The 20,799-nt window shown below is 47.2% G+C and overlaps 1 protein-coding gene across 2 annotated transcripts in view; it reads right to left on the bottom strand.

The window, feature by feature from the left end:
- Positions 1-20,342, bottom strand: part of LOC141171968 (uncharacterized) — a 121,685-nt gene extending 101,343 nt beyond the window's left edge. For both annotated transcript variants that reach the window (XM_073655709.1, XM_073655718.1), the window contains exons 1-2: positions 20,001-20,342; positions 10,661-11,067 (exon numbers count right to left, since the gene is read on the bottom strand). In XM_073655709.1, coding sequence (XP_073511810.1) covers positions 10,661-11,067; positions 20,001-20,047 — 454 coding nt within the window. In that variant the 5' untranslated portion in view covers positions 20,048-20,342. The remainder of the gene's footprint in view (positions 1-10,660; positions 11,068-20,000) is intronic.
- Between the last annotated feature and the right edge of the window lie 457 nt (positions 20,343-20,799).

Raw genomic sequence — 20,799 nt, 5'->3', positions numbered from 1 at the left:
TTACATGTGCATATGTATTCACCCCTTTTGCTATAAAGCCCTTAAAAATTTCTGGTGCAAGCAATTACCATCATAAGTCCATGCTTAGTAAAAGGAAGTCCACCTGCGTGCAATCTAAGTGTCACATGGTCTGTCAATATATACACTTTACCTCTTCTGAAAAGTCACAGAGGCTGCAATACCATTAAAGCACCACTCCAGCATTTTTTTTATTGCACCGCTTGAGTGGTGATTTAAATGTAAGTCCCCTGTTCCCTATCTAATACTCACCTGCCACCGCCTTCATCCGTTTCCAGCGTTGCTCCAGTCGGTCTCCGGTGAAAAGTCACCTGCTCGCAGCTCCAGTGTTTCATGGAGCTGCACGGAGGAAACTTTTCAATACAAGTCTAGGAGAGCCTCGTTCTGGCTCTCCTAGACTTGTATTGAGAGCGTGTGATGTAGCTTCTGACTTACAGACAGTCAGAAGCTACACACACACAAGATGGTGCAGAGGGACCAGATCGGTGCCAAAAAACCAGTGAAGATGCCAGAGAGTGAGTATATGACCGGGGGTAGAGGGATTCCATTTAAAGCGCCACTCCAGCGCTGAAAAGAAAAAAACGCTGGAGTGGTGTTCTAAGCAAGAGGCACCACTAACCAAACAACACCATGAAGGCTAAGGAGATCTCCAAACAATTCAGGGGCAAAGTTGTTGAGAAGTACAAGTCAGGGTTGGGTTATAAAAAAAAAAATCCCAATCTCTGATGATCACCCAGAGCACCACTCTTCCATAAAGGTGGCCTTTATGGAAGAGTGGGAAAAAAACAACAACTTTACTTACACACAAATTGTATGGCTCATTTTCAGTTTGCCAAAAGACATGTGGGAGAATCCCCAAATGTATGGAGGAAGGTGCTGTAGTCAGATAAGATCAAAATTTAACTTTTTGGCAACCAAGGTAAACGCTATGTCTGGTGCCAAACCAAAACAGCTCATCACCCCAACAAAACCATCCCCACAATGAAATGTTGTGGCAGCATCATGCTGTGGGGATGTTTTTCAGCAGCAAGGACAGGGAAAATGGTCTGATTCGAGGGAAAGATGGCTAGTTTGAAATACAAGGATATTCTTGAGCAAAACCTGTTTCAGTCTGTCAGTGAGACTGGGACAGATGTTCACATTCCAACAAGACAATGACCCAAAGCATACTGCTAAAGCAAAACTTGAGAGGTTTAAGGGGAAACTTGTAAATGTTTTAATCCAATTTAGAATCTGTGGTCAGAATTGAAGATTGCTGTTCACCAGAGGAAACCATATAACTTGAAGGAGCTGGAGCAGTTTTGCCTTGAGGAATGGGCAAAAATCGTAGTGGCAAGATGTGGAAAGCTCATAGAGACTTATCCAAAGCGACTTGCAGAAGTAATTGATGCAAAAGGAGGCTCCACAAAGTACTGACTTTAGGGGGGTAAATAGCAGGATCTCTTTAAACCAGAGAACTAGGACCCATGCAGAGCAGTATCCAGCAACCAGTATCCTTCTTTGTAGTGATGAGGTTAAAACAGTTGTCTGCAGATTGCCTGATTTAGCGGATGTTCGTTAGCTTTCTTCCTTCTGGAGCAGGACTAATGTTTATACTTATTTTCCTCCCCCTTAAACCATTGCCTGTAAGTAAGTCACGATTTACAAGCTGTGTTTCTTTAATGAGAACTATTAAGACCCCCTAAAAGCTTTATCAATCAATAACGCAATCAGATCTAGTCCCATTACCCTCTGGCTGAACAAATAAGCTTGGGGCTACTTGGCAACTTTGGTGACGTGACCTAGAGTTGTGATTTAGGGTATGTGCGCACGTTCAGGATTTGATTGCAGAAATTTCTGCACGGTTTCTGCATCTCTTGGCAGCAAAAACGCTGCAAAAAAACCCTCACGTTTTGCCACGAGTTTGATGCGTTTTTGTACAGCAATGAATGCTTTTTGGATCTAAATAAATATATTTGAAAAAAAAAAAATGGGACATCGCTTTAACCTTTGGATTACCGTCGGACCTGAGGTGAGTATATTGGTTAATTTAAATGATTAAAGAATGTGTCTGTTGTATTTCAAATAAAGTGTTTTACTCTCAGTGTGTGTGTTTAACTCCTTACTTACAGGTGGTTTGTTTAGTAATGAGGGTGTTTGGGTGATACCTCTTCATCACTAAACAAAGGGTTTGGTGTCAGCGACACTTAATCCAGTAAACCCTAATCTCATTAGCATTAATTCCCATTCATGTCATTTCTGGGGCAGCTGAGAGCTGCTATTTTTAGCCTAGGAAGGTGTCATTAGGCAAACATGTTCCCTGGCTATTAATTACAGCTCACAGCTCTTTAGTTAGCCACTACATCCCCACGATCAGCAACCAGCAGCCCTTTGGATGCAGCGTAATTTCGCTGTGTCCAAAATGCTGTGTTCTAATGTTGCACTTCTTTTGTCAATACATGCGGATCCACCGCATGTAATGACATTTCAATTGGTCAAAATCTGCAGTCGAGAGAGTCTTTGCTACACAAATTGACAAGCTGCGGGTGAGTTTTGGTATGTGCCCATAATCAGGAAATGCTGCGGGTTTGAAGATGCGTGTTTTATGCAGTGTCAAAACCACAGCGGCCAGATGTTACAGCATAGTGGATGGGATTTCTAGAAATCCCATGTCCTTTATGCATGCATCTGAGGCTGCGGATCACCCGCGGACACTGATATGCGGCACATCTTTCAGGACCGTAGCATGTCAAATTCACTTGCAGAGTCGCTAGTCTCCACAACAGAAATTTGACCACTACAATGTATTGAATGCGGTAAATCCGCATGGTCCAGTAAACACATGCGGATTTACCTGTGCTTAATAGAATGCAGCATTTTTGACGCAGCAAAAATATGCTGCGCTTGTATCGTGGGCACATAGCCTAAAATGTAAAAAAAATGGCGCGGGCTCCCTCTTCATTTTTATAAACAGTAGAGGGAAAGCCGACAGCTGGGAGCTGATATTAGTAGCCAGGGAAAGGAGCCATTAGCAAAAAATGTTCCCTGGCTATTAATAACAGCCCACAGCTGTTTGTTTAGCCTTTACTGGCTAGATTACAAGGGGACACCAGAAAAAAATTGACTTAGGGTTCCCCTATAAAATCTAACCAGCAAAGGCTAGGCATACAGCTGCGGGCTGATATTAATAGCCAAGGAAGGGGCCATAGATACTAGCCCCCTCCGAGGCTAATAATATCAGCCCTCAGTGGCCCCAGAACTGGCGCATCCTTAAGATGCGCCAAATCTGGTGCTCAGCCTCTGCTCTTCCCACTGCCATGTAGCGGTGGCGAGTGGGGTAATAGGGTTGGGGTTCATGTCAGCCTTGTATTGGCGGCTGAAATGAAGCCCAAGTTAGTAATGGAGGGCGTCTATAAGACTCCCCCATTACTAACCCATTAATAAGTTTTTTGATGTTTTTTATATAAAGACATGGCCAGAATAAAGTATTTTAATTGAAATAAAATTCCACATAGTTTTAACCCTTTATTTAAAAATAAAAAACACCGTATACTCACCTAACGCCCAATCCCCGAAGCCCTTGTGTAGCGTCGGCGTCCCTGCCTCCTGCTAGGCAGAGACGCTGTTCCCCTCACCTCTCCACTCTGTGCCCGGCGTCCTCCTCCCGCTCTGCTGGCAGCGCGCGCTGCTTCCCGGCCACTGTGCTTAGGGCTAAGGTGTCCCCGGCCAATGGCCGGAGGACCTCGCCATATATAAGGCACCTCCTCCAAAATGGAGGTGCCCGAGCAATGTTGTTGCAAAGCCTTCACTCTGCTTCAGCCCTCAGGTCCCTTACCAGTTACCTGCCAGTCACCTGCCAGATTCCTGCTTGTTACCTGCCAGTCACCTGCCAGATTCCTGCCTGTTACCTGCCAGTCACCTGCCAGATTCCTACTTGATACCTGCCTGATATCCGCTTACCTGCTTGCAAGCCTGCGGTCCGACGGTCTGCCTTCCGACACCTGTCAGTCTGTCTATGGACCAGCCTGCCCGCTCACCTGGGAGCGCTCATCTGCTACCTGCCTGCTTGCCTACCTGGAGGCTCTGCGGTCACTTGCCGTGACCACCTGCCCGTCCAGAGACTCTTGCCCGCTCACCTGGGAGCGCTCACCTGCTACCTGCCTGCTAGCCTACCTGGAGGCTCTGCCGTCACTTGCCGTGATCACCTGCCCGTCCAGAGACTCTTGCCTGCTCACCTGGGAGCGCTCACCTGCTACCTGTCTGCTAGCCTACCTGGAGGCTCTGCCGTCACTTGCCGTGACCACCTGCCTGTCCAAAGACTCTCGCCCGCTCACCTGGGAGTGCTCACCAGTCACCTGCCTGCTGCCCTTCTACCCAGAGACTGTCCCTGTCACTTGCCGTGACTACCTGCCCGTCTTCCCTGGGAGCCACCCGCTTCCTTACAAGGACCGCCCCCTTGTATAGTTGCTCAGAGGTTCCGCCTCCCAGACCCGTTACAGTTTGCTCGGGCCATGGAACCCGGTGGCACCCAAGCTCCCTCGCTCTCGGACCTATGTCATGAACTGTCCCGTCAGAGGTCCCAACAGGAGTCCATCCTGAGTCATCTGCGGAATGTCTACTCTCGCCTGGACACTCTGACTGCTCCACCAGCAACCACCGCTAGTGTCATGACTCGCAGCCCGGCAGCGCCGCTGCCCACCAATACCATGACATCCTGCCCCGGACCCCGGCTTTCTGCACCTCCTCCCTTCGGAGGCGACCCCGCTCAAGCTCGGGGCTTCATAAACCAGTGCACCCTGCACTTTGAACTCCTGTCCCACCAGTTTATCTCCGACCGGGCCAAAGTAGCCTTCATCATGTCCCATCTCACGGGGGAGGCACTGGCTTGGCTAAATCCTCTATGGGAGAGAGGAGACCCCCTGGTGTCCAACCTGCCAGCCTTTCTCACGGCTTTCCCTGAAAGTCTTCGACGAACCCGGACGGAAGACCTCATCCGCATCATCTCTGCTACGCCTCCATCAAGGAAATTTCACCGTGGGCCAATATGCCATACGGTTCCATACCCTTGCTTCGGAGCTGGCCTGGGATAACGACGCCCTGGTGTCTGTCTTTTGGGAGGGTCTGTCCGGCCGTATTAAAGATGAACTCGCCGGTCGGGACATATCTACCACTCTCGACGACTTAATAACTCTTGCCACCCGGATTGACATCCGGTTCCAGGAACGCGCCAAAGAGGTCACCCGTGAGAGGAGGTTTCCACGTCTAGCCCCTACCTTTCAGAAACCTGTCACTTCTCCCGCTACTCCCCAGGCGCACTCACCCGAGCCTATGCAGGTCGACCATACCAAGATGGTCAAAACCCGTCAAGAGTTACGCCGTGCCGAGGGGAGCTGCTTCTACTGTGGCAGTAAGGAGCACCGGATCCGTTCCTGCCCGGAGAGGTCGGGAAACGCCTGTGTCTAGGATCGCTCAGAGAGGTCGTCCTAGACAAGAGTAAACCCTCTCCATCTCTGTTGCTGTCGGTCTCTATCATCTGCGGGGAGAACCGTTATTTTGAACTAGCCCAACTTGACTCTGGAGCTGCCGGAAATCTCATTTCTCAGTCTCTGGTAGAGAAATACCGCATTCCCACCAAACCTCTAGCTGTACCCTTATCTGTCGCTGCCGTGGATGGGGGCCTCTTACCACATCCCATCCAACTCATCACCGAATCCATAACCCTGCAGGTGGGAATGCTGCACTCTGAGAGCATCTTCTTTCATGTTCTGCCTGGACTCTCTCACGCCCTCTTACTAGGCCTACCTTGGCTTCAGAGACATGCACCCGTGCTTGATTGGCAGACCGGAGAAGTCCTTCGCTGGGGACAGGACTGCCATAAGACTTGTTTAGTTCCCATCCATCCTGTCCGTCCTTCTCCTACTCCAGCCAATCTACCTGGTCTTCCGGCTCCTTATTGGTCTTATGCGGACGTCTTTAATAAAAAGGAGGCAGAGACATTACCCCCTCATAGACCATACGACTGCCCAATCGACCTGATGCCCGGCGCTACTCCTCCCCGTGGGTGCATTTACCCCTTGTCCGCTGCTGAGACCCGATCCATGTCAGAATATATTGAGGAGAATCTGGCCCGGGGGTTCATCTGGAAATCTACTTCCCCGGTGGGAGCAGGCTTCTTCTTCGTCAAAAAGAAGGACGGCTCACTCCGTCCCTGTATGGACTATAGAGGCCTTAACCAGATCACGGTGAAGAATAAATACCCCCTTCCGCTCATTCCGGAATTATTTGACCGTCTGAGGGGGGCTAGAATCTTCACCAAGCTGGACCTCCGTGGGGCGTATAACCTGGTCCGTATCCGACAGGGGGATGAATGGAAGACGGCATTCAACACCCGGGACGGCCACTATGAATACCTGGTAATGCCCTTCGGTCTCTGTAACGCTCCTGCCGTCTTTCAAGAGTTGGTCAATGACATCTTCCGGGACCTTCTCTACTCCTGCGTAGTGGTGTACCTGGACGACATCTTGGTCTTCTCTCCGGATCTCCCCACACACCGGAGGGATGTTCGTCAGGTTCTGCTCAGGCTCAGGCAGAACCACCTCTACGCTAAATATGAGAAGTGCCTCTTTGACCAGACCTCGCTTCCGCTTTTGGGCTACATAATCTCTCAGACCGGCCTACGAATGGATCCTGAGAAACTGTCTGCCATCGAGAAGTGGCCTCGACCAGAGGGGTTGAAGGCTATTCAGCGGTTCCTGGGCTTCGCCAACTACTACCGCCTCTTCATACCGCACTTCTCTTCCCGGACTGCCCCAATCTCTGCGCTCACCCGTAAGGGCACTAATCCCAGAGAATGGCCGCCCGAAGCTGAGGAAGCCTTTCTTTCCTTAAAACAGGCTTTCTCTTCCGCCCCGGTGCTGCACCGCCCGGACGGCAACAAGCAATTCTTCCTGGAAGCTGACGCCTCCTCCTCTGGAGCCGGAGCGGTACTTACCCAAAAATCGTCTTCCGGGAGAATGGTAACTTGCGGCTTCTTCTCCAAACTCTTCTCCTCTTCCGAGCGCAACTATTCTATAGGAGACCGAGAGTTATTGGCCATTAAGCTGGCATTGGAGGAGTGGCGTTACCTGCTCGAGGGGGCTCTTCACCCGGTAATAATTTACACGGACCACAAGAACTTGGCTTACCTCCAGAGTGCCCAGAGACTTAACCCGCGCCAAGCCCGGTGGTCCTTGTTTTTTGCTCGCTTTGATTTTGTTCTTCATTTTCGCCCGGCTGACAAAAACATCAAAGCTGACGCCTTGTCTCGATCCTTCCTGGTGTCTGATCTAGAGGAGGAGCCTAAGCACATCATTGATCCCACCAGAGTAATGCAGGTGGCCCCCGTGAATCTAAATCGTCTCCCTCCCGGTAAGACGTTCGTAACGGTACCTGATCGGGAGAAGATCCTACACTGGGGTCACTCGTCTAAGCTTGCTGGCCACGCCGGTCGTCTCCTTCCTCTTCCAGTACCTGCTGCCCCCTGGCAGCATATAGCTATGGACTTCATAACAGATCTCCCTGTCTCTGCCGGTTGTACGGTCATTTGGGTGGTCGCTGACCGCTTTTCCAAAATGGCTCATTTCATTCCCCTGCCTGGCCTCCCGTCTGCACCCGAGCTGGCTAAAGACTTTATCCGCCACATCTTCCGTCTCCATGGCCTGCCCCTCCACATCGTGTCGGATCAAGGGGTCCAGTTCACCTCACGCTTCTGGAGAGCCACATGCAAGCTGCTAGACGTCACCCTGGACTTCTCCTCCGCATACCACCCACAGTCCAATGGTCAAGTGGAGCGGATCAATCAGATCCTGACCAGTTACCTCCGGCACTTCGTTAATGCCCACCATTCAGACTGGGTGGATCTCCTGCCATGGGCCGAATTCTCTTACAATAATCACGAGAGCGAATCTTCCTCCAAATCCCCGTTTTTTGTAGTCTTCGGTCAGCATCCTCGGATCCCATTTCCCGTCTCCACCTCGGTGGACAATCCGGCTGCGGAATCTCTCGTTAGCAAATTTTCCTCCATTTGGGAGAGTACCCGATCCGCACTCCTTCAGTCGTCCGAGCGGATGAAAAAACACGCAGACAAAGAACGCCTGGATCCTCCACAATTCCGTCCTGGAGATAAAGTCTGGCTCTCGTCCAAGTATGTCCGGCTCAAGATTCCTTCCTACAAGTTAGGTCCTCGGTTCATCGGCCCACTGGAAGTTATCAAACAAATCAACCCAGTGGCCTATAAATTGAAACTCCCGGCCAACTTGCGGATCCCTAACTCCTTCCATGTATCTCTCCTCAAACCCGTGGTACTTAACTCTTTTTCCTAGTCTACAGGTACGCCTCCTGCTCCGGTTTCCGCTGAAAACGAGTTTGAGGTAGAGAACATTCTGGCCACCAAAAGGGTAAGAGGAAAAACCTTTTTTCTGGTAGATTGGAAGGGGTTTGGTCCTGAGGAGAGAACTTGGGAGCCCCGGGAGAACATCCATGCCCCTCTCATCCTTGATAAATTTCTGTCTGGCCTAAAAAAGGGGGGGCCTAAAGGGGGGGGTACTGTAGCGTCGGCGTCCCTGCCTCCTGCTAGGCAGGGACGCTGTTCCCCTCACCTCTCCACTCCGTGCCCGGCGTCCTCCTCCCGCTCTGCTGGCAGCGCGCGCTGCTTCCCGGCCACTGTGCTTAGGCCGCGCACGCGCTCCCCCTCTCTTAAAGGGGCCACGCGCGCCGTCCTAAGGTGTCCCCGGCCAATGGCCGGAGAACCTCACCATATATAAGGCACCTTCTCCAAAATGGAGGTGCCCGAGCAATGTTGTTGCAAAGTCTTCACTCTGCTTCAGCCCTCAGGTCCCTTACCAGTTACCTGCCAGTCACCTGCCAGATTCCTGCTTGTTACCTGCCAGTCACCTGCCAGATTCCTGCCAGTCACCTGCCAGATTCCTGCTTGATACCTGCCTGATATCCGCTTACCTGCTTGCAAGCCTGCGGTCCGACGGTCTGCCTTCTGACACCTGTCAGTCTGTCTATGGACCAGCCTGCCCGCTCACCTGGGAGCGCTCATCTGCTACCTGCCTGCTTGCCTACCTGGAGGCTCCGCCGTCACTTGTCGTGACCACCGGCCTGTCCAGAGACTCTTGCCTGCTCACCTGGGAGCGCTCACCTGCTACCTGTCTGCTAGCCTACCTGGAGGCTCTGCCGTCACTTGCCGTGACCACCTGCCCGTCCAGAGACTCTTGCCCGCTCACCTGGGAGCGCTCACCTGCTACCTGCCTGCTAGCCTACCTGGAGGCTCTGCCGTCACTTGCCGTGATCACCTGCCTGTCCAGAGACTCTTGCCTGCTCACCTGGGAGCGCTCACCTGCTACCTGCCTGCTAGCCTACCTGGAGGCTCTGCCGTCACTAGCCGTGACCACCTGCCTGTCCAAAGACTCTCGCCCGCTCACCTGGGAGCGCTCACCAGTCACCTGCCTGCTGTCCTTCTACCCAGAGACTGTCCCTGTCACTTGCCGTGACTACCTGCCCTTCTACCCAGAGACTGTCCCTGTCACTTGCCGTGACTACCTGCCCGTCTTCCCTGGGAGCCACCCGCTTCCTTACAAGGACCGCCCCCTTGTATAGTTGCTCAGAGGTTCCGCCTCCCAGACCCATTACACCTTGTCTCCTGTAAGAAACCAAAAATAAAAAACAACCATATCCCTCACCTATCCCACGAAGATCTGGGTCACTTCTACAACAGCCACATCAGCAATCACTGAGGTGACTGCTGTAGAAGACAGCACTCAATACAATGACAGGAGTGTAATCACTCCTGTCAGTGTTTAGAGCTGCGCTGCTGGGGCTGATTTCACCGGAATTCATCAGCTGAAGATCAGCTGATCAGCTCCGGTGACCTCACTTACTGCATCAGTGTTGCGTGGGAAAATTCTCACACAGCATCGATACAGTAAGTGAGGTCTCCGGAGCTGATCAGCTGATCTTCAGCTGATAAACTCTGGTGAACACAGCCCTAGCAGCGCACCTATGTACACTGCCTGGAGCGATCGCACTCCCATCATATTATTGCCGGCTGCCAGGTAATCGGATCGCCATGGGACACTCTGGGTGACGGCGACAGGTGAAAATAAGGTGTTTTTATTTTATTGATTTATTTTTTAATTTTCCACAGTGCACAGATGATGGCTGAGGAGACTACTTCTCCCCTCATCTGCGCCTGCTCCCGCTATTGTCATGGGATGGGAGGAGTAGTCTCCCGTGGGCAATTCTTTTTGCGTTTTTGACTCATTGACTTGACAGTCAAATACGCAGAAAACGTCTGCAGCAAATCTTCTTTAAATATTTTCATACCTGCGTTTTTGCTGCGGATTTGACTGACTCAATTCTAGTCAATGTGTCAAAAATGCTGCAGAAACGCACAAAGAATCGACATGCTGCAGATTTAAACGCAATGCAAATCCTGACCTGAAAATTCCAGATCATGTACACAGCACTTCAGGATTGTCATTGCATTAGCTGGCACACGGATTACCTAGCGTTTTTGGCCCTTTTCCACATGGAAAAAATGCAGTGAAAACGCATCAAAAACTCAGTGTGCACAAAGCCTTCACATGTATATAATGGTATATCAAAAGGATGTACTAACCTTTGAAAGCTGCCCAGTGCAATGCGGTATCTCCTTCCAGGTCACATACTTGGACTTTGGCACCTTTACCAATAAGATAACAACAAAGTGCTGTGTGTCCATACTGAGCAGCGGTGATTAATGGTGTACACCCTTTCTGATCTTCTACATCTATTGAAACTCCTGCTTTCACAAGTAGGTCCACCACAGAGATGTAACCATTGACTGCAGCCCAATGAATGGGATGCTGCCCTGTCTCAGACTGACTTGGCAGGTCCACAGGTCCTTTACAGTCTACAAAGAGCCCCATTAGCTCCAGAGATCCCACCAGTGCGGCCCAGTGCACTGGTGTGTGTCCTTTTTCGTCATAATTTTCCAGAACTGAAGGGCCATCCTTACTGATTATTCGCTGGCAGTTCTTTAAGTCACTGTGAAAGAAAGGTAAAATTTCAGTAAGAAGAAAAGTTAATTTACAAATCTTAAGTCTTCCTATCTGTAAAAGCAAAGGTGCCATACATAGTTAACTATGGTAAAAAGATTATCCTCATAAGGGAATGTCTAATATTAGAAAAAAAGCCTTCTTTATTCTAGAAGTGGCACACTCAAGGACTTTTTATGGTGAAACAGCCCACCAGTAGCTTGAATCGGGAAGACTTGCAATACCTTACACAAACCAAAGACTAGAGTCTTTTATTAGAGCTATTATTAGTAAAAAGTAATTGATGCTAATCCTGGATATCCCCATTAATGAATTTGTTAAAGGGTTTGTTCACTAGTGGACTACTCTTTATTATAGGGCTCAGGGATGTGAAAAAAATGTAAAAAATTGATAGTGACATCCTGTTCTGAGAATGATCCTTTATAGTTGTGTTCCTCTGATCTACTGGTAACTGGGATCAATATCCAGGAGCAGGGGCGTCACATGAGCACTGCAACCAATCCGCATCCGCTGATTAAATGCATGCAATTGGGGCTAAAAACATTTCATTAAACTCTTACCAACATACAGTATAACGTTCTGGTGTGTCATATGCCAGCAGCCTGACTTTCATGCGTGCTCGCACGCCGAACCCACATCTTTCCCAGCAGATGATGGCAGATTTAATCATTTTTGTTTTTCCCTCCCCTTCTTCCAAGACCCATAACTTTTTTTTTATTTCTCAGTCCATATAGCCGCATAAGGGCTTGTTTTTTGCGGGAAGACTTGTACTTTTAGACACTAGTCATTTAATCATGTGATGCACAGGAAAGCGGGAAAAAAATCAAAGTGTGTCAAAATTGAAAAAAAAGTTCCAATTCCACAATGTTTTTTTATTTACCATTTTCACTATAAGGTAAAACTGACCTGGCAATATGATTCTCCAGGTCCATGCGATTACGCAGATACCAAACTTGTATAGTTTTTTTTTTATTTAAGTGGAGAAAAAAATTCGAAAATGTGTAAAATAATTTTTTTTTTTGCTTGATTCGCCATTTTCTGAATCTCGTAATGTTTTCAATTTTCAGGATATGGGGCTGTGCGAGGGCTTATTTTTTGTTCCCTGAGCTGAAGTTTTGCTAGCCTCTGATAGCATTTTATTCCAATGCAGCAGCGGTCCAAAAAACTTAATTGTGGGGTTTTGTTTTTTTCTCTTGTTATGCCATTTACTGATTGGATTAATTTTATTTTATACCAAATATGTGTATTTTTTTAATTGTTTTATTTTTAATGGGACAAAAAAGGGTGATTTGAACTTTTAAAAACATTTTATTTTCACTGTATTTCTTAGTCCCCTTAGGAGACTTGAACCTGTGATCATCCCATTGCTCATACTACACACAGCAGTGCTACAGCACTAACTATGTATAGCGAGAATCACGGTCTCCTATGAACGTCAGCTACAGGAGAATTTTGAGAGATTCTGCTCAGTATGTTCTCCAAAAAGTCCTCAAAATACTAAGTGTGAACAAAACCTAAAAATTAGCACTAAATAAAAAAAACATATTTCTGCAACTGTATGGAGGGTTTAAAAAAAACTTAGGGTAGCAGTGAGAATAAAATAAGAGCAAAAATGGGTCACTTTTCACCTGGTGACAGGTCCTCTTTAAAGAGAAGGTGCCATCAAAAATGTATTCATTTATTTTTTTTATTATCTAAATTTAATCAAAATAATGTTTTTATTTTATTATAGCAAGTTTTGCACTGTGTGCAAACCTTGCAATATTAAAAATGTAACATAAAAAAAAATACTTATATGAACACTAAGGGGAGCATCTTCCTGTCTCCATATCACGCAGCTAAGGTAAAGCTTACACGCAGCTATGGTAAATCTTACAAGCGTTACGTTTAGCTGCAAAATCTGGGCAGTAACTGGTGACATCACTATTTCCCTTCATTTTTGGGTGTTAACACCACCCAAAAGAGGAGGCAGAATAAAAAATAGAATCACAGTGCAGCGCCATTTTGTTGGTGACTGCACTATGATCTGAACGTGAGACGGGACAAGAGGAGCAGGCAGTACCGGAGGAGCAGGCAGTACCGGAGGAGCAGCGAGGACCGTGGAGCAGCGAGGACCCTGGAGCAGCCAGTAGCAGAGGAGCAGCGAGGACTGTGGAAGCAGCGTGGAGTGGAGGATCAGCGGCTACAGGAGCGGGCCGGTGACGTCATCACTCGGTAAGTATCAGGCCTGCGGCGGCGGTGTGTGGAGCAGGCCTGCGGTGGGGACATTTGGCTGGGAGACATTTGGCTGGCAGGCTGGGATACATTTGTCTAGCAAGCGGGGGGACATTTGCCTGGCAAGCAGGGGGGACATTTGGCTAGCAAGCAGGGGGGACATTTGGCTAGCAAGCAGGGGGGACATTTGGCTGGCATAAAGGGGGCTGGCTGGCATAAATGGAGGACATTTGGCTAGCATGAACGAGGACATTTGGCTGGCTAGCATAAAGGGGGACGGCTGGCATAAACGGGGAACATTTGGTTGGCTGGCATAAACGGGGGACATTTGACTGGCATAAACGGGAGACATTTGGCTGGCATGAAGGGGGACATTTGGTTGACTGATAGGGGTCAAATGGCATTTAGATGGAGGGGCTATAAGAATGAATGGGGCAGATGGCCTATGGATGGACAGGGCAGATGGCAACTGACATTTTGACAAAATGGTAGAAACAGACCCACTTTTATAATAGTTCTCATATTTGTCATCTGCCTTCTTAGCAACGCCTAACGTTCACTTTCTCAGCAAATACTGCTCATTGTAGAGTAGCAGTTTGCAATTAGCTACTATAGAAACTTTACCAAAAGTAATAATTGATCTAGCTGTGCAAAAATAGCAATTACACGACATTCTGAGATTCTGTAAGGAAACCAAAACGTAATTAACAAAATTATGATCATTGCCTAGTGCAACACTCTCCACGCTTCCACCAGATCCTCGGCAATGACTTCTCAGACCCCAATAATTACTTATTAGTTTACATTGTCCTTGCGCTATGGAAATGGAATCATGTTGGATTATTCTGTAACATTTCACACAGTAGCTTATTTTAAAAAAAACAAAGGTGAAGATTAGTTTTAAAAAGTTGGAGTTTCCCTTTAATGAATTTGGATGCTCCATGTAATGAAGATGGAAATTTCCTTTATTAAAAGTGGAGATTCTGTTTAACATACAGGTACAGTTTTTTTTCCAGTTGTTTGTACATTTTGCCTGCAGCAAATCAATAATCTCATACATTACTGTGAAAAACTTCTTCAAGTTCTACAGCAACTGGGCCATGTAGTATTAAAGGAAATCTGTCAGTAGGATCAACTCTCCTGAGCATGCTTGTCATTGAAAGTTGAATAAAATGATGCCTTGATATCCGATGTTTTATTCCAGACAAATCCACTTTTTTCTAAATGGGCAGGAAAGAGATCTCCTTGAGAATCTGCCCCCAGACATTATTTTAAATGAAAGGAAGTGTTACCAGTGTGAGACATGTAAGTCAGGAGAGCAGACTGTCAGTCATTACATGTCTCACACTGGTAACGGCCCCTTTCATTTAAAATAATCTCTAGAGGCAGATTCTCAGAGAGATCTCTTTCCGGCCCATAGATCGTAATAGCTCATTTACATATAAGAAAAACATGGATTTGTCTGGACATCGAATCACAGATATTATGGTATCATTTTATTCAATGTTCTATGACCTGCGTGCACATATAGACAGCTTAGGAGGGTTGATCCCACCGACAGATTCCCTTTAACGCACCACTCCAGCATGTTTTTTTTTTCAGCGCTGGAGTGGTGCTTCTAGTGTAACGTCCCTGACCGAAGTCTTATACTTACCGGTCCTGTGACGCCATCTTCTGACCACAGCTTCTAACTGGCCAGAAGTCAGGAATTACAAGAGCCAGAATGAGGATCTTATAGACTTGTATTGAGTTATAACTTCCGGTTCACTGCAGCAAACACTGGAGCTATAAGGCAGGTCACAAGCTGCTGGAGACTGATGGAAGCAGTGGTGATAGAAGATGAAAACAGCAGTGGGTAAGTATAAGACTAGGCGCAGCGGCGGACGAGTGGGGCACACGCAGTAGCCGGCTGCTGCAGCTACCACGTGTGCCTGCTGCTAAAGGGAAATGAATATTCCCTCTTCTCCACTCCCATGGGCGTGTAGAAGAATGAATATTCATTCTCTTTAGTAGCGGGCATGGAGGAGCGCTTAGCCACAGCTCCTGCTGACAGTGCCTGCTACTAAAGAGAATGCATATTCACTCCTCTCCATGCACATAGTCCCTGCGTGGAGAGGAGTGAATATGCCGGCAGCTCACATCAGCGTCTGAGAGCGCATGGCTTTGACGCCATGCGCTGCTCAGATGCTGACATGAGCTGCTGCAGAAGAACAGTACGCAACGCTGGAGCAGAGGTGAGGAAGGAAGGTGAGTATAAGTGTTTATTTTTTTATGTGTGCAGTGATGGGCCATACATATCAGGATTGGGGAATGAGGGAGCCATGCATACCAGGATTGGGGATGAGGGAGCCATGCATACCAGGATTGGGGATGATGGGAGCCATGCATACCAGGATTGAGGATGATGGGGCCATGCATACCAGGATTGGTGATGAGTGGGCAATACTTACCAAGATAGGGAAATTTACCAGTAGCTGCTGCATTTCCCACCCTAGGCTTATACTCGAGTCAATAAGTTTTTGCAGTTTTTTGTGGTAAAATTAGGTACCTCGGCTTATACTCGGGTCGGCTTATACTCGAGTATATACGGTAGTTTCTTTTTATTGCAGGAGCTGTGGGAACGAGGGACGCTATCCATGTAAAGCCAAACACGAAGCTTTCCCAGGAGCCAGACAAAGCGCTACTATTCAGCTCAGTCCTATTAGACAGATAATTACAGGTCTATACAGTCCATATATTCTGACATCAGATTGTACACAATCATATCATAATCATTGGGTCCATGTTTTATGAGAATAGTGAAAAGACATATACAGCAATAATCTTATATAAACCTGGATTTTGTAATGATGATTTTTTTTTATAACAATTAATTACATAAAAAAACAGCCTAACGCTCTAATGTATATTAAATGGTAACTGTATTTCTGCACACAGTTGGGAACATATTGTGAGTCTTTTCATGTAGGTTCTGTATGAGGTTTCTCCCATAGTGAATGTACCATATTTATATTCCAGCTAATGAACTGAAAATCCTCTCCAGTCATTGTAATGGTTTAAATGAGTCTCAGTGCCTACTTTAAGAAATCCATTAGTCCCCATTCATAACACCTACAGATACACTGTGCATATGTGCATGCCAGTCATTAAGCTATTTATCCTCTGTAGTATGTATTGCAGCGGGACTTATGTTAGAGAGGAAGAAAGCCACAACCTGAACCCTCTGGGGTCCTTGCAGAATAGTACGGTGGGAACGGGACTGAACCGTACAAGCATGAGCTGCTGTGCCTGTGGAAACAATGGAAAGGATCGCTCATGGTGCTAATCAACGAGGTTCCTTACTGATCAGATTTAAGTCCTGTAAAAAGTCCTTTAAAGGGAAGTTCTGTATGCAGCTTTTTTTCCCATCACAATCTGAGGAATCTGTAACAGAGACTCCGGAAGACACTTCAGATGCAGACATGACCGGAGTAATTTTATCACTGGAATCATTCCCTTCAGCAGTGATTCTAATATTATGACTACCGAGGTATTCAATTCTGCATCACTTTCCCTCATATATCACCAGCCAATTACAGATAAGAGCTCCATTTACAAGAGTACTGGCTAATATAAAATTGTCTGTATTACACAGTGGAGAATCAATGATACACCCACCATCTCCAAAGAAAGATAAGTATACTTGTAAGGAGAGTCTAAGGCAATGTTCACACTGCGTCTTTTTCTAGCAGCTTCACTCCTAAAAACACTGGAGAAAGCGCTCACAAAGTGCTGAAAAGAATCTTCATATTCATTTGTATGAAAAAACGACTTGCTGCTCATATGTTTAGGCTTCTGAGCGCCTTTTAAACACTTCAGGATTTCAAAAACATCCGGTTGGAGAAAAGAAATTACGTTACATGTCACTTCTTGGAAATGACTCCGAACAGAAAATGCTCAAATCTAGGCACTGCCCAATCCAAAGGCTGCAGAACAGGCTTCAGGTAAAAAAAAAACTGCAGAGATGCTGGAAAAACCTTTTAAGGCTGTGTGCTCACTATGCGTTTTTTAAGCGTTTCCGCAGCAGCAATTCCGCTGCAGAAACGCTTAAAAACTGCTTGGTAGAAGGTCTGCCATGTTCCCCAATGATAATCTGCATGTGCTGTGCACATGCGGTGGAAATTTCTGCTGCGGATTATCATTGCGGAAAAATACGCAGCACTACCAATTATTTTGTGGAAGCGCTGAGTTTTCACTGCCATTGACTTGCATTGGAACGCATGTAATCCGCATCCCCGCATCTGTACATGCGGAATCCATGCGTTTCAATGTGCGGATGGTACCCGGGTCTGGAGGAGAGGAGACTCTCCTCTGGACCCGGGTACCATAGAACCTGTGAAAAAAAGAATAAAATAAAAAATAAATATTATACTTAACTTCTGATGGCCCCCGGAGTCTTTGTCTCTGCTTGCCGGCAGCTCGCGGTGGACTAAAGGACCTGGGGTGATGTCATTTAGTTAGGTGACGGGTCACGCAACGTCAGGTCCTTAAATCTACCGCGAGCTGCCGGCAAGCAGAGACAAGGACTCCGGGGGCCATCAGAAAGTAAGTATAATATTTATTTTTTATTTTTTGACACTCTTTTACGGTCACACTATATAAATCCATGCCGGTTGCATGGATTTATTTAGTGTGACCAAGTTGTCAAGCACTTTCCAAGTGATGCTAAAATCGATTGGAAAGCGCTTGTCAACCCACATGCGGAAATGCATGTGAAGAACACTTCACATCCGCTTGTCCCTGGCAGGAAAAACGCATGTACAATCTGCATGTACAATCCGCATGTACAATCCGCATGTACAATCCACATGCGTTATTTCTGCCAGGGAGATGCAGAAACGCTCAGGAAAAAATCCGGAGCATTTCTGCATCGCGGGCACATAGCCTAAAACAGATGCATAACATGATTCAGGAAAGGAAAAAACGTCTCCAAAAACTCCACCTGAAACAGTGTCGCAAAATCATCCCATAAAATGATGATAATGCACAGCAATGTCAAAACAACATTGTTGTGCACAAGTTCCATCTCATGTCACGTCTCCTAACCACTTCAGGATCTGGAAACTCTGAAGCAATTAAAAGAAGTGACGCACGCTCTTTATACCGGAAAATACACAGTAAGGCCAGGACCCCACTATCAGTATTCGGTCAGTATTTTTTCTCAGGGGTGGGAGCCAAAACCAGGAGTGGGTGATAAATGCAGAATTGGTGACTTGTTTCTATTATAACTTTTCTCTGATTGTTCCTCACCTGGTTTTGGCTCCCACTCCTAAGAAAAAATACTGACTGAATACTGATAGTGGGGCCGAGGCCTTTAAAGTGATATTAAGATCTTAGATGTTTATGACAAATCCACGGGTTTAAAGGGGCTTCCAGACCCAAGTCCCACAAGGGGTGGGAAGCACATCTCGCAGACATTGTGGTATATCCTGTGAGATACTATATATGGTTAAATCTGTGCAAAACTGTAACGGAGAAACACTTCATCACATAGTTACAGGAGCCATTTAAACACTTTTTTATTGGGGGGGGGGCGTTAAGCGTTATTTGAATTGGCTCAAGTTCTGGGTCGATTCCACGAGGAGGAGACGTCGCTCCTTTTTTTTAGTTTAACTTTTCAAGATCTTTAAAACTTTGTTAAAATAAATGCTTAAAAAAGTTCTTGTGTGAACAGCAAAGTGAATTTTCTATGGAAATCTATGGTGCGGATCAACTGTAAAAAATCTCTGTGTGAACACATCCTAATCCTATTGCACACGACATCTTTTTCCTGGCGGGCGAACACACTGAGATTTTCAAGAGGAAAATGCATCAGAAAACGCCGGCTTTGTTTTTCCTGAAGTGACTTTTTTAATAGTTTTTTTGGTCAATTCCTGAGCGCTTTTTGAATGTTTTTGTCCGTCGGCAGGTTTTTTTGGAGCTTCTTACCAATGATTTTGGGGCGTCTTTTGTACTGTTTTTCTTCTGGACGTTTTAGGACTCCAGAAACCAAAGATGACAGGAAAATGCTCAAAAAGCCACCTGGTCATCTTTGGAGCTTTCCTCCTGACTTGTGCCATAAAGTATATAGAGTGTCTTCAGAGTGGAAGTCGCCGGAAGAATGATCAGGTCGCTTCTTTTAACCCCTTGGCCTCCTTGGAAATCTGAAGCAGTTAAAAGATGCTCAAGAGACTGCAGATCTGCACAGGAAGGCATTTTACACAGAAATTAATCTGCTCATTCTTTTAAGCATTAGGCGGAATCTGCCTTTAAAAAACGTTGTGTGCACATATCTTAAAGGAACAGTACAACCTTGGTCGGATGCCATATGTAGAGATATTCTCCCCCTAGAAGCCCTCTGTACACATGGCATCCGATGAACCTTAACAATATTTTTTACGGGAGATTTGTGGAGGGTCCTACAGAAAAAAGCTTTATGCAGCCCACCCATGAGTTGCAATACAGCCCTGTCTATGTGCAGGAGCCCCAGTCCTGACAGCCTGAAGCCCCATACACAGAAGACATCTATACAGGGCAGATACACAGCGCCATGTATACTGTACATACTACCAGACACTAGGAAATGTCTGCACAAGCCGTACCTCACTGCTGTGCACTACAACTCTCAGCAAGCAAAGACACAGGGAGCCACAAGTTGTAAACTACTGCTAAGCTACAGCGGGAATTTACCATTCCTTGACTGCCTTGAATATGTCAGCGGCGCTGCTGCCTTCCATGCCGGGCTCTTTCCTGGGGTACCACAAGTCCCAGCAGTCAGTGTAGCACCAGGGGTTGTCGCGTGTCTCCGCTGTGAGCTGAGGAGTCTCCTCTTCCCGCGGCGCCCGGTGTGTGAGGAGCGGCGGTGCCGGGGCCGCAGCTGCGGACAAGTTCTCTGGGTACAACTCCTCCTGTCAGGACCGAGTGCCGGCGTTATCTCCAGGGGAGCGGGTCACATGGCAACAACTGCTGTATCTATACATCTGTGTATATGTATCTGTGTGTGTATGAATATAGCATGGGAAGAGCGGAGGAGGACACAATACCAGGCGGCTCCTATAATTACAGGTTCATGTGTCACTGCATTCACTGTTCAGACCTGTGCACTGCCCCTCCTGTATACTGCCCCTCCTGTATACTGCCCCTCCTGTATACTGCCCCTCCTGTATACTGCCCCTCCTGTATACTGCCTCTCCTGTATACTGCCCCTCCTGTATACTGCCCCTCCTGTATACTGCCTCTCCTGTATACTGCCCCTCCTGTATACTGCCCCTCCTGTATACTGCCTCTCCTGTATACTGCCCCTCCTGTATACTGCCCCTCCTGTATACTGCCCCTCCTGTATACTGCCTCTCCTGTATACTGCCCCTCCTGTATACTGCCCCTCCTGTATACTGCCTCTCCTGTATACTGCCCCTCCTGTATACTGCCCCTCCTGTATACTGCCTCTCCTGTATACTGCCCCTCCTGTATACTGCTCCTCCTGTATACT

The sequence above is a fragment of the Phyllobates terribilis genome, unplaced genomic scaffold (assembly GCF_046119375.1).
Source record: "Phyllobates terribilis strain yellow unplaced genomic scaffold, ASM4611937v1 Scaffold_1__5_contigs__length_1240528914, whole genome shotgun sequence".
Classification (NCBI taxonomy): Eukaryota; Metazoa; Chordata; class Amphibia; order Anura; family Dendrobatidae; genus Phyllobates; species Phyllobates terribilis.
Note: the sequence above shows the minus strand (reverse complement) of the source record. Positions and strands in the feature narration are given on the sequence as shown.